The sequence below is a fragment of the Orycteropus afer genome, unplaced genomic scaffold (genome assembly GCF_000298275.1).
Source record: "Orycteropus afer afer isolate SDZICR_OR568_19922 unplaced genomic scaffold, OryAfe1.0 scaffold00087, whole genome shotgun sequence".
Lineage (NCBI taxonomy): Eukaryota > Metazoa > Chordata > Mammalia > Tubulidentata > Orycteropodidae > Orycteropus > Orycteropus afer.
Window position 1 is genome coordinate 6809157 of NW_006921674.1, and position 14758 is coordinate 6823914.

At 36.8% G+C, this 14758-nt stretch overlaps 1 protein-coding gene across 1 annotated transcript in view; it reads right to left on the reverse strand.

Annotated features, from left to right (window-relative positions):
* Window positions 1-9219: 9219 nt before the first annotated feature.
* The window catches only part of USP45 (ubiquitin specific peptidase 45), a 111319-nt gene continuing 105780 nt past the window's right edge, over window positions 9220-14758 (reverse strand). Inside the window, exons 17-18 of the mRNA XM_042781139.1 lie at window positions 10158-10311; window positions 9220-9350 (exon numbers count right to left, since the gene is read on the reverse strand). Of these exons, the coding sequence (XP_042637073.1) occupies window positions 9220-9350; window positions 10158-10311 (285 nt within the window). The remainder of the gene's footprint in view (window positions 9351-10157; window positions 10312-14758) is intronic.

Below are 14758 nucleotides of genomic sequence, written 5' to 3' on the forward strand. Positions count from 1 at the left end.
GCTCAAATACTACACTATATAAACTTGGGGGGGGGGGGGAGAAAGGGGGCCCCGCCTCCTCTACCCCGCCTGGCGTTTCCCCTCCCCATAAAAGGGTGCCCACTACGCACGCGCAGTGCTTAACGGCCAGTCAGGAACCCAACAATTAGTACCTTCTCCTCCCAGAGGAAACTCTTGTGGTTAGAGGAAAGGGCTGTGATCACTCTCTTTAAAAGTATTATCTCCTTTACATTGAGAGCATGGCTCTGGTCCACCAAGTCAGGCAGATGCCGCCACTTTAAGGGGGTGAGGTTCCAGCGGTCGCGCCAAGCAGCGCACGCATCTTACGTGTTTAAGTTATGGTACCTTAGCCACCCAAACCAAAGACGGTCATAATAACCCGGCAGTTCCTCACGCGTAACTATTGTCCATCACTTACCTACTCCAGTTGCAGAACACCGCTGTTGCCACCGTTCCTGCAATACCTACTTCAATCCGTTCGATGCTTCTACTTCTTCACGAACAAGACAAGATGGCGCCCGATTGGTCTCACCCGGAAGTGAATAATAATAATATCCTCTTGTCACTTGAAGCCATACTGTCCTTCAGCCAGGTTGAGAACACGTGACTCTACCCCGTTAAGACGTCCGGACGCCATTTTTGTTACGGGCATAAACACCTCGCCTGGTCAACCTCAGGAAACATTTGGAACATTACTTCTTAATACAGCTGGCGCCAAGCCCAAGTCATGTTCATCTATGCAATGGGCAGAAAGTTTGGAGCCTAAGTGTTCTGAACAGAAAACGCCCTCAAATTCTATGCTTTAGCAACGTGATCCCTCTAAAAGGGGTAGTATGTTCTTCCTAAGGGACACTTCCGCTTCGGAGATAGGGGTTGAGTTTGAGGCGTCGCTCTCGGACTACGTAGGGTACTCAGGATCAAACAATTAAATCTGGCCGGTTGCTCACTGCGACCGGAGCAGGATTCCAAGCCGGCTAGGGTTTTGCCCTAACCTTTCGTTGTACTCGGGCTTTGGTTTCACTGAGCGCCACCGAGGACTCCGCCTCAGGGAGACAGGATCTCATTGAAGGTAGCCAGTCTGGGTCGGTAGGAACGGCCAAGACCTTAGCCGACCCCGCAACGGTTGTACTTTGGTAACCTCAAAGCACCGCGCCCTCCCAGTGACGCGGTACGTCGCCCAACGTGTCCCGATTTTTCGTTCTTTCCTCGAGACCTTTTGGGAAAGGTGGTGGTGAACTCCTAGTTCTGTCCTGCTATTCCTTTCCGCCAAGTACAAGATGGCCTCCCAAAAGAACTTATGTAATGCAATCCCTCGAAAAGAATACTTTAATTCATGGTGTTTAAAATTTGAACGACGTTCATGTATCAGAAGTACCCATTTCTAAACTAGACGGTACAAATTACAAGGAAAATGAAAATGTTCCAGTGACATTGTATTTCGTGTCTTTCCAGAGAATAGCATGAAACTTTGGTGACTTAAGTGCACTCCACCACCCCACTGTCATCGAGTTTTCCGACTCAGCAACTCTACAGGACACAGTAAAACTGCCCTCAAAGGGTTTCCAAGGCTGCGAATCTTTACGGAAGCAAACTGCTTCCTCTTTCTCCCGCAAGGCGGCTGGTGGATTCCAACTGCTATTTGGTTAGCAGAGGAATGCTTTAACCACCGCCCACCAGAGCTCCTTACGAGTACACGAGGTATCTAAATTGTTTCATTGGAAATCGTTGTTTTAGCAAAAATGTTGCATGAAAGAATATACCAAATTACAATTGAAACAAAATTGAATAGATGGATAGAGGTGTAGATGGATATGGGAATATAGATGCCCTATGCATGAAATTCAGATTTCCTTAAAACTAACTCTTTAAATCCAGATCAGCATCAGAAGAAAGTCCTCAATAGCTAAAGGTCTGGTGAGCCTCAAATGCAAGTGAAATAAAACTTGCTCTTAGGGAAACGTTCACTAATTACATAGCTAAGCTGTGAATACATGAAAATACTACTGCAAGCAAAAAGAAAGCTCCATTCCCTTGGCCCTCTTCCTGATGTTTGCTTAGCACAAATGAGACTATTCAGCAGTCTAATATGATTTTTAAAATCATTTTATGGAACAAAAAAATAGGACATCTATCAACATGTTAACAGACATCTGATTTTGCTCTGGGATTTTATTTTTCAAATTTTCTGTATAAATCCTAATTTTCAAATTTACTTCTCTAAGAAACATTCTAATCAGAGAAACATTCTACTCTGTGAAACCTGATTGCCCTAGTGAAACTTTTATATGACCCTCGCTATCTAAAATTATCTTGTAATTGCTTGTTTTCCTAGTAAAGTGAATCCAACTTTTGGATCGGGATTTTTTTCCTCCCAACACTACCTTCTAAGTGCCTAGCATACATAGTGCTTAGCACACAGATTGCCTTTTTGCATTTGTCAAAAGATTGTATTAATATTCAGTATTACCCCCTCCAAGAGATCACCTTTCAGCCAAACAATAGGCCTATAAAGTGAACAATAACACCTGTGAAGAAAGGGCTCCTCAAAAAACCAACCAGCCTAGACCAAAAGGGCAGCATTTACCAAAAAACAAAGTCCAGAGGGCAGGAAAGATGAGCAAATGGAAACCAAGAACCCAGGCAGGACATGGAAAGTAGAGTTGCAACTCATGTCATGAAACTAATGTGTATAAATTGTTGAACGGGAAATTTAGTTGCTGTGTAAACTTTCATCCAAATCACAGTAAAATGTTCAGAGCAATAGTCAATATCTGAGCAACAATAATCCCAGTATGTTGTTGTTATGTGCTGTCGAGTCGGACCCGACTCGTAGTGACCCCTCCTTGGGTTGCAGAGGCAGTATCACTACAGAAGTAGGATTGCCCAACCTTCCTTCCGAGGAGTGGCTGGTGGGTTTGAACCGCCAGCCTTCTGGTTAGCAGTCAAGTGCCTTAGCCACTATGCTACCAGAGCTCCAAATGTCAAATGGAGAGAGGCGCTTAAATACCTCATGTTTTGCTTCTTGTGATACTTTAATGAGACACTCTAGCAATCACTGTTTCCCAGACCAGAAAATGGGTTTTACAGTCACATTTTCCTCTTCCTCACCACGATTTTCTGTGATTTCCCTGTAAAGCTATGATCTTAAGGAAATATAAAGCAAGTATAAGGCTTTCAACACTAAATTTTCTCAGAATGTTTTTGTGTTAGAGTGCCTTCCACACTGTCTGAAGAGCTGTGATCTGCCTGAACTACCACAGTCTATCATTCTACACCCTGATGAACAAGTGCTGGAGCAGCTACTATCTTGCTAGTCTTAGTTGGCAATCTGCTGTTTATGACTAACACTGATTTTTTAACTATTTTATTGACTACTTCTACAGAGTGTTTAAAGTAAATAATTCTAGAGGAAAGAAATGTCTTAAGTTCCAAACCAAACTCACTGCCGTGGAGTTGGTTGACTCATAGTGACTCCTTGGGTTTCCAAGGCAGTATCACTATGGAAGTAGATTGCTCAATCTTCCTTCCAAGGAGCGGATAGTGGGATTGAACCGCCAGCCTTCTGGTTAGCAGTCAAGTGCCTTAGATACTACACCACCAGAGCTCCTTTTCTTAAATTAGTGCCTTGTATTGTTATGGAAAAAAACATCCTCAAGGTAAAATGAAAAAAAGCTAAATGAGATGTGGAAAATATACAGAAATTAACAAGTATTCCTACTTCTTGAGGAGGTCTTAAGAAGCTTAAGACCTTAAGTGCTTAAGGCATTTGACTGTGAACCAGAAGGCTGGCAGTTCAAACCCACCAACCACTCCTCAGAAGGAAGGTTGGGCAATCTACTTCCGTAGCGATACTGCCTCAGAAACCCAAGGAGGGGTCACTGAGTCGGATCCAACTCAATGGAAGTGAGGTTTTTTTTTGTTTTGTTTTGTTTTTGTCCTGCTTCTTGAAATTTTAACCTTCACGGTGTTGGTAAATTCCATATTACAGCCATCTCAAACTTTAAGAAAATTGTTTAAAGCTAAAATGCTATAATTATTATAAATTACAACTCTTTTAATTCTTAAGTGGTATGATTATTTAAGCATCTACAAAGTAGTGAGAACATCTGGTATAATAAAGTGTCAGTATCAGTTACCACTGAATTGATTCTGACTCATGATGAGCTCACAGATGTCAGAGTAGAACTGTGCTCCAAAGCGTTGTGAATGGCTGATTTTTTGGAAGTAGTACCTGGCCTTTCTACTCAGGTACCTCTGGGTGGACTCCAACCCCCAGCCATTAAGTTTGCAGCCAACCATGCATAGGTTGGTATAGTGCCTAAGGCATTTGACTGCTTACCAGAAGGCTGGCAGTTCAAACTCACCAGTCACTCCTCACTCCTCGGAAGGAAAACTGGGCAATCTTCCATAGAGGTACCACTTCGGAAACTCAAGGAGGAGTCACTATGAGTCGGAATCAACTTGAAAGTTATATATATATATTAACCATGTGCATGTCAATCACCCAGGAACTTCCATGAAGAGGATACAAAATAATTACTTCAATTACTTCATAATAATTGACCATATTGCATTCTCAGGCCAGACTAGACAAAGTAAGGGGAACCTTACTATGTTCTCTCACTGGCATATTCTTACCTAAAATCTTTTGTGATTCAGCATACTGTTTCTGTGCTTAATTCCTTTGTACAAGGTGTAGTCATTAGTGTTCATCAATATCTAATTTTCCACAGTCTCCGTGTACACAGAAGACTGCATTTCTAAGCTCCCTTGAAGGCAGGGAGGACCTTGTGAATTAGTTCTTACCTCTATCTTGCCATTAGCAGGAGTAATGCAGGGCACCCAGAGTCAAAACCCACTCTTCTCCAATATTCATAGCTTCCTCTTTGGGATTATTAGGAGTAATATCACTATACAGAGCTCTGGTGGCATACTGCCTGAGGCATTTGACTGTGAACCAGAAGGCTGGCGCTTCAAACCTACCAGTCACTCCTCAGAAGGAGGGTTGGGCAATCTACTTCCGTAGTGATACTGCCTCGGCAACCTAAGGAGGGGTCGCTATGAGTTGGAATACCTTTTATTCCTAGGATATCCCTCATCCCTTGGATTTTAATTCACATATAGCTCTTTGGGCAATGTGGCTTAATTTTTCTCCATATTGTATACTATCTGGCCTGCTTTTCCTTATTCTTTACTTCTTAGACTGTCTATCTCCTTACTTCTTAGAGTGATTTCTATCTCTTGTGTTCACTGATGTATCTCCAGTGACTACCACATAATAGGTGCTCAATATATATTTAATATAAATGAACAAATGAAAGATGGTCTGTTACATTCAACGTAGTATCAAAGAGCTCCACAGTACCCACAAAAAAAGGTTAAATACAAATAAACAGGTAGACAAAATATTTTCTAATTAATTATCCCATCTAAATAACTCAAACATTTTAAAAAACATCTCAAAGGATGAAGGCTCACATTCTGGTGGATAGTCAAGTCTAGATGAAGGTAGCCTATAATGAGTTATTGTTCTGAGATAATTAATTTCTAAAATATGAAAGATATTTTGAATGTAGCTAAGTAAATGAGTACCATGTTGACAGATAAAATAGTCTGTCAATATGTATTGCAAAAACTACAGGACAAATCTTAAAATATAAGGTACATAACAATTTAATGTTTATTATGCATGTTTACACAGTAACAAAATGCTTAATAAGCTACACCGCTATTTTCTAAAAACACTACAAAAATTTAAAGATGAAAGAATAGGTATGACATTATAATCATGTTACTCAAAATTTAAAATATAAGTTAATATCTTTTTAAATAAATTTGCATTGATGATTTCTCATGAACTAAACCATTTTAAATAGCTAAAAATAGTCTTTCCTAATAATGCACCAGATACTATCTAAAGGCTTAGTTTTATTGCACATAACATATATTTGACTTGGGTTTATTTGGTCAGATATGCAGAAAAATAAATTATGAATATAAATTTAAGAAAAATAGGACAGAATATTGTTTTGTACTATAAAATTAGATGAGGGTTGATGTATTTCACAGCTTAATCTTCAGGAAATTTTATTCAGCTAGTGTATAAAATCACTGATTAAAAATCGCACATGTGAGCTAAAAGCTATTAAATATAGTACAGTTAAATAGTTCTGTTGGCACATTTTAAATAAAAGAACAGGTATTAACTACTCTTTCAATTGATACCCACTACCACTCTCCTTGGCCATCTAAAAAGATGGTCTTCATTTCATTTTTTAAAACATTATTTTGCCATTAAATGGCAAAATCTTAAGTACAGACATATATTTAGTTGTCTCAAAAATATTCACATAATTGGCACAATTAAAACTTTATCATTTTTATAGGGGAGAAAACTGGGGTTAGACATATCCTATAAACCAGTTTCTAAATAAAGCTAGTGAAACGTGTCTCTCTTAGTTCTTAAATTCATTCAGCCAAACACTATGGTAGTTGTGTTGAGGATCTGTAAACATTCTTATTTATTTGTATTTTTCCTGAGGTTGTCAGAAAACTACTGTCATTGCAGTAGTCTCACAATTTAATATCTCTGCAGATGTGCTTTGAGAATATTTAAAGTAACAATTTTTAAACACAGATTCATGTGTAACTCAACACACTTTTCCTATTACAAAAGCTGTCTTTAAGAAATTCTTAGACATCAAAATCAAGTTTATTCCATTTCCAGAAGATCGTGGAAAGTATTCATAAACACTAGACCATTAAAAAAAATTTCAGAATTAGCTTATTTAACACTAGAGCAATGAAAATAAAAGTATATTATTTGCATGTTACTTCTAGAATAATGTCTAAAACCTATATAGGTCTTTCCATTTTAAAACATGTTACAATAGTGTCAGGTCAGTCCCTGACCCATAGCAGGTGTTCAATAAGTATATGCAGGAAGAATAAATGTCAAGTTAGCATAAAAACTATTGTAATACTGAGTACTAAGATAATGGTATGAACCTACAGTATTTCAATCACTATTAAAAATTAGGTAGTATTAGTTGGTATTCAGAGAAAAGCTTAAAAGATTTCCTACTTTATAAAAAAATGTGTGTCTGGTGCATTTCTCAGTATCCTACAAGTGGAAAAAGGAACTATGCACTTTCCTTGATTCTTGCTCTTGCTCACTCACCATCTCCAACTTCAAGTGTACAAGGGTGAGCCAAGAGGCAACAGAAAAGTACCCTCTGGTTTCTTTTATTATTACTTTCCCCCTTTCTAAGAAACGAGAAGCAGATAACTAACTACCCAATGAAAAGTATATGCTTCATAATAACTTCTCTAGGAGAAAAATCTCAGGTGACTCATTATTTACATTCTTGGGGGAAAAAAAGAATGCCAATTGGCATTATCAAGATGGCTGACTTCAATCAAGAGGTTTAGCTTTTTTTTTTTAATTCACTATCTGGTACTGAATCTTCAATGTTAATGATTACAATTAAACAGAAAACACTGAACTACCTTTTACAGGGCACAACTTAACTACACATAACGTTAACTCAAAGATATTTCTCCATCATTTCACTATTAAAAATCAAGAAAAACACTACTATTAAAATTACAAAAGCTTAACAATAGAATTTATGCAATGTACATTTTTAAGCTCTGCATTTTGTATACCATTACTATTATCATCTTTAACACAATTATCATTCACCCATATGTCAAAAGGCAGTGCTGGTTATCTATAGCTACTATTCTTATAATCCTAAGAGCAAAATGAGCTGGGATTAGGCATACCCAGAATTTTCCTGTTGTATCATTCATTGGTACTAATGATTACGATGCTTAAGCCATGCAGTTAGTTATGTGTTTTGGTTCAATAATGTGACACTAAAATAGCCATTACTTTTTAAAATTGAAGCCTAAGTAATACTAGTATTTTTCATACCAAGTTTTGACAACTTAATCATTTGTATTCTAGGGGAAGCTATGGTTTATTTACTATTATTTATTTTAAAAGAAAATCAGAAATGCCAACTTCGTGCCCTATTTAAATAAAAGCTAAATCCACTTAAACTTACTAATGATGTTTGTTAAGGGCAAAAAGTGATCTCAAAATGTCAAAATCATGTTTAACATTTACTGAATTACAGAACTAGAAAATGTAGTATATTTTCCTGTTAAGTATAGTAAGAATTCTCTAAAATTTACAAGTATGATTTGGTAATTATATTTCAAAGGTACTATATGGTCCCATATGGATAAGCAACTTCTATTGACCAGTTCTGCATGTTATAATTATATTTTTACTTTGGCTAACCACTTTCAAATTACTCTTAACTCTATCATGAATAGGCATGTTACAGGTGATATATTGATAAAGTATTTCAATATTTTCTAGTTCTCAATAAGCAAAAAGCTTAGGTATCAATAAGCAAAAAGCTAATCATATATTGATTGTAAACCCGTAATACTGAAATTACAGTGGTGCCTTTATATATGGCTGCACCATATACAATATAAGGTAACCATATCATATTAGGCATTACTTCATGTAATGATGTGCTATGGCAGTGCTTCCCAAACAGCAACCACATATACCCCCAGATATCCCTGAGATGATATTAAGTGGCATATGAATGAGCAATTTTTCTCTAGTAGTTATATATTTATTTTAAATTTCAGCAGAAAAAATACAACTAACACCTAAAACATGAAATATTATTATTCAAAATAAGGCTAAGGCTAAAATAAATAAGGTTAAAAATATAACTGTTACATATATTTTTACCACAAAAAAATAAAATAAATAACAATAGCAAAGGATACACCCACACTCTTATGAAATGAGGAAGGTGGTATGTGATTTACATTCAGGAAACACTGTTTTAAGGGATGATTTGATTTAGCCAGCATTATTTACAAATCCTTTTTACAATGAGCCATAAAGTGGTTGCCCATACTACTATAAACTGATTTTATTCTAGGATACATATTTAAAAAAACAAACAAACACGTTTTTATATTTAATAATACAAAATTTAAATAAATTTAATTTGCTGTAAAAGGACTCACCAAAAAGGTGAAAAAGTTTAGGAATAGTTGAGAGACATGCTATTCCTATAGAAGAGAGACAACTACAAAGGCACATTACATGTTATAGTTATTATTGCAGCATTTAAATAAAAGTGATCTAAATAATCATTACCATTAATGATACACAGGTAATTAAAATATTCTTTCATAAAAAAGAAGGTAAGCTTGTGCACTAAGTGCTCTCGATTCTGGAACCACCTGCACGTAAGTGTCACTAACATGGACCCACTGTCCTGTCGATTCACTCTCAGATTCTTTCAAACCTAACAAAAAAAAAAATGTAAAATGTTTTATGTTCTTACTCTAAATTATAAACAGCACCACATTCATGACAAACTACATTTACCTAAGCAAGATCTTTCTTATATAAGTCTGTTTCTTCCAAAGTGAACTAACTCTTTCAAGGCATGAATATTACAGAGATAATAAATAAAAAACCAAACTCACTACCATCGAGTCAATTCTAACTCAGAGATCTGCTTTGGGCAGTAAATCTTTACAGCAGTAGGATTGCCCAGTCTTCCTTCTGCGGAGTGGTTGGTGGGTTTGAACCACCAACTTTCTGGTTAGCAGTCAAATGCCTTAGGCACACCACCACCAGAGGTCTTTGAGATAATAAATAGTTATTCCCAAATTAGGAATACTTTATTTTAAATATCTGATGAAATATTAAGTAGCTCTGAAAATAGTTATTTGCTCAGGGGAAAAAAAAATTTTTTCACTAGAAGAAAAAGAAAACAGTATTTATTCACTGATCCATAAGCAAAATCAACAAATTTTCAACTCCAACTCTATTCTGAGGACATGGTACATCTTCAAAAATTTTTGGTATCATTAAATAAAGTACAGCTCTACTGTAATACACAATGACTGAAACCCTGAAAAACCTGGGTATCATTTCAAATTAACTAGTATAGCCTTACAATATTTAAGATTATCTAGGCACTCTTAGACATTATTCCCATTTAACATAAAGTGAATCCATTTGAGGTATTCATGTAATTTCTTTCTTGCAGAAAAGGAAAATAATTTCATTTGCTTTAATGAATAAAATAAACAGGATGGCATACCAGGTACATTTTTCTTTCTGGTGATATGTTCCAGTAAGTTCTCAGAGGGCATTCTCACTTTCACATAAGCAGTGTAGTGGCCTCCTCTCATTGAGCCACTGTGTTCCACTACTCCATAGAGACCATAAAGAACTTTATCTCCCACACTTACATTCTTTTCAAAAAAGAAAAAACCCAAATTAGTACTATTTAGTGAACTATAACTGAAAGGAAAATTAAGCCAAATATATGTTCTACATATGGTAAGAGAAATGCATACTAAAATTACACTGAGATACTTTTCCACAAAAGTATCTTGGCAAAATGGAAAAGCTTGATGTTTTCTGTTGGAGAAAAGAATACTGTTATACACAGGGCAAGTGGAAATGCAAAAAGTTACAACCAATTTATATTATTACCTAGCTCAGTTACATATATTGTTGTTGTTGTTGTTATGTGCCGTCGAGTTGGACCCGACTCATAGCGATCCCTCCTTGGGTTGCCAAGGCATTATCACCACAGAAGTAGATTGCCCAACCTTCCTTCCGAGGAGTGGCTGGTAGGTTTGAACCACCAGCCTTCAGGTTAGCAGTCAAGTGCCTTAGGCACTATGCTACCAGAGCTCCTAGTTACATATATATTATTCTTATACTCATCAAATTCTATTATAGGATTCTATCACATAATAGAAGAACAAAATGTAAAAAGACATGGTGACTATCAATGGATTATCTATAATAGTGAAAGACTAGAAACTCATATGTCCATCAATTGAGGACTGGCTGAATGGTGCATCCACAAATAAAGTTATTATGCTGCCTATAAATTGGAATGTAAACTATTTCTATAAGCTGCTATGGAATATTCTTCAGGGTATAGTGTTAAGATGGAAAAAAGAGTACATATAGTAGGCTGTCATTATTTAAAGGAGGAACACAAATGTATATACCTGTCTGCTTATATTTTAAGAAGCAATGTTAGAATAAACTGAGATATTGCCTGGGAAACCCAAAGAGGGATCACTATAAGTTGAGATCATATAAGGAGAGGGAGGAAACTGGTAGAACAGACATGGAGAAAAGCTAGACTTCTTTGAATTTACCTTGTTTTGTACACTTGAAATATTTGTTGTTAGAACTTGGGAAATACTTTAGTAAACACTAAAATTTAAAAGGCAATCCCTAAATGTAAAAAATTAAATGAATGAACAATATATCTAGTTGGTGACATAACTGCACAGAAGAAAATCACTAGGCTCATGTCAAAAGGTCCTCAAAGCCAATTTGAAGTGAATTCTAGTGGCTAAATATTGACACACAGAATAATCTACTAGAGTGTATATAAAAAGAGAATAGAAGATTAAAACACATCAAAGATGTTTAAATCCATGAATTCATAATGATAAAGTAATTGGTCACTGTAAAGGATGTTAGTGAAGTAATTCATTATTTTGAAAACTGGTTTAAAAGGGGCAGGTGGGAAATCAAGCATTTATCCTGCCTTTCCTGTAAGAACTATACAAAAAGATAACTAAATAGATGAAAGGAATTTCTCTTTACAGAAGTTTTCTAGCCAATAAATGGAGAAGGAATGACAGAAGTAGAATATCACCATTCTGTAATACTTAATTAACCAATGGATCTAACATTGAACTTCACTGGTTGCTAATATCACTAAAAGACAGACAACTGGCATCATGTGCCTCTGGATAAAATAACAGTACAGCCTTCATGACATAGCCTTGTCAAAAATAAAACAAAAGGAATAACCTGAATCTGTTTAAGCTTACAACTACCAATTTGCAGGAAATAAAGGGGACAGAGGAGTAGTCATTAAAATTTAAGCTATTGGAAACTATCAGAAAGTTGACCCAATTTCATCAACAAATAATGGGGCACAAGGGGAGAAAGATAGGAGCAAGGGAACTACAGATAAAAAGAGACTAAAGACATCATCCAATCATTATGTATGGACCTTATTTGGATCCTAATTCATTAAAAAATAAAAGTAAAAAAGGACAATTGGAAATATGAACACCAGATGATATAAAGGAATTATGTTTGGGAAAGTGATATTATGCTTATGTTTTTCAAAAGTGGGGAAAAGATTCGTATCTTTTAGAAAAGACAGTAAAATATTTAAGTATGAAATTATATCTGATATTTGCTTTAAAATAATACAGGAGGAGGAAGTAGATTGAATATTTGAATGGACAGGACTATGGGTTTAAGGTTGTCGGGGCTAGGAAATGAGTACTAGGGGTTTATTGAACTGTTCTGTCTACTTCTGTGTACAATGGAAATTCTCCTAAGAGATAATTTTTCATAAATATATTGTTTTCATGAATTTCATATAGTTTGTTAGACATCATTATTATTTACCATATTATCAAAGTCTGAATGTTAATAATTGACAGACAGTGTTGGTAGTCCACAGCATGTGAATTGTATTCACCAAACAACTGCATTTATTTTTGTTATCAGTGTATTTGAAATGTTGTTGTTGTTGTTGTTATGTGCCGTCGAATCAGCCCCGACTCATAGCGACCCCTCCTTGGGTTTCCAAAGCAGTATCACTACGGAAGTAGGATTGCCCAACCTTCCTTCCAAGGAGTGGCTGGTGGGTTTGAACCGCCAGCCGTCTGGTTAGCAGGCAAGTGTCTTAGCCACTATGCTACCAGAGCTCCCGTATTTGAAATATTAAGTTCAATAAGCATTCTATCATATACCAAAAAAACTGGACTCCTAGCCAATAATCATATACAGCCCACTATATGTCCCTCAAGGGAGAAAAAGGAATGCGTACATGAACTCGATGGCTTTGTATAAGCAATTAAAAACCAACCTGCTTTCTCAACTGCACCAGCAATGGAAGAGAAGCTAGATGACTGGGACCTTTTAAAAATTAAATTCTTATGCACATCGAAAGACTCCAAAAGGGTAAAAAGAGAACCTATAGATTGGGAAAAAATATTTGGCTATGACATATCTGACAAAGAACTTACCTCCAAAATTTATAAAAACTTCAACACCTCAACACCAAAAAGACAAACCAATTCAAAAATGGGCAAGGGACATAAACAGAATTCACTAAAGAAGGTAGGCTGGCAACCAACAAACACACAAGGAAATGCTCACAATCATTAGCCATTAGAGAGATGCAAATTAAAACAACGAGATATCATCTCCCCTAAGCAATAAAAGCAAAGTTCAACAAGACTGAAAATAACGAGAGAGATTCCAAGATGGCGGAATAGGCAAAAAGACTGCACAGACCCTCTTCAACAAAGAAAAGGGGAACCAATTAACATAGACATAGAAGAGAATCCTGGACCCCTGAGCCTTGACGGAAGGATATAGAAGTGGACTAAACCCCAACTAGCAGAAGAATTTGCATGAAAATACCAAAGAAGGAGACATACAGAGCTGCAGTCTGGCAGCGATCCTGACGGCACAGACAGCTTGGGGATTGCCAAGTGGTAGTAAAACCTACAAATTAACCTAAAAATCAGCCCTGCTAACCAGGGACTGCACGGAGAACTGCTCTGGTGGCTGGAGAATAAAAGGCGAAGCAGCAACAAAGAGGAAGGCGGGCTGAGCTGTGGATTTTTGCCTGTCCAGAGGGTGCTACCATTTTGAATGTTTACTAGCAGCTTGACCATTTTGGATGTTTAAAGAGACAGAACTCTCCCAGATTCCAGGGACTTAAGAACAGGTTCTGCTGCCCAGTAACCCCAAGGGCACTCCAGACCTGCACGACTGAAAAGGTACGACATTCCCCTTGTTACTCTTACACCCAACACCCGCTTGGTGAACAGAGGTACAGCCATCTTCCACTTCCACCCACCTTCTGGGGCCACAGAAACTCCATCCCAGCCTGTGAGCTCAGATGGAGCCTGGGTGCCCTGCCCTGTCCTCCCCCAATTTTTTTTTTCTATTCTTTTTCCTTTTCTCTTTCTTTTTTCTGGTGTTTAGTTTGCTTGTATTTGTCTGTTTAAAAACTACTATTATTAATAATACTTTTGTCCTTTTTACTATTATTCTTTATTCTTCCACTCTGAGGTCCTAGTTTTCAGCTTTTTTTCTTTTCCCTGTTCCTGGTTGCAAATACATATATTTTTTAATTAATTTATTTTCTCCCTTTTTTCCTCATGGTTAACCCTGTTCCTTGTTTTTCCTTTTACATTTTTCCCATTTTTTTCTTCATTATTCTCCTTCTCTACCTTTTTTTCTCTTAGGGCCCTATCCCCAGATATTGCAGGATTTCTTATTTTTTCTTCTTCTTTTTCCCTTTTTTCTTTTTTTCATTACTGTTCCTGTGTGATTACATGGTATATTTTTTGTCCATGTGCTTTTAGTTTTTTGATGGTTAGTCAATTGTAATTTGTGTCTAACTGAGTGGGAAACAGCAACAGTCCCCATAAGACACAACTACACCCACACCTACTGCAATTTCACTTACTGAGCGAGAGCCAACACCTCCTTCTCCACCAACAGGCCAACGATAAAAAACCACCAAGAGTCTGAATCACCCTTGGCTACTCTTCACAAACAGAGATCTAAATACAACAATGCCACAATGTCTCGGAGACAACAGACCATCACAGTCCACACAAAGAAGCA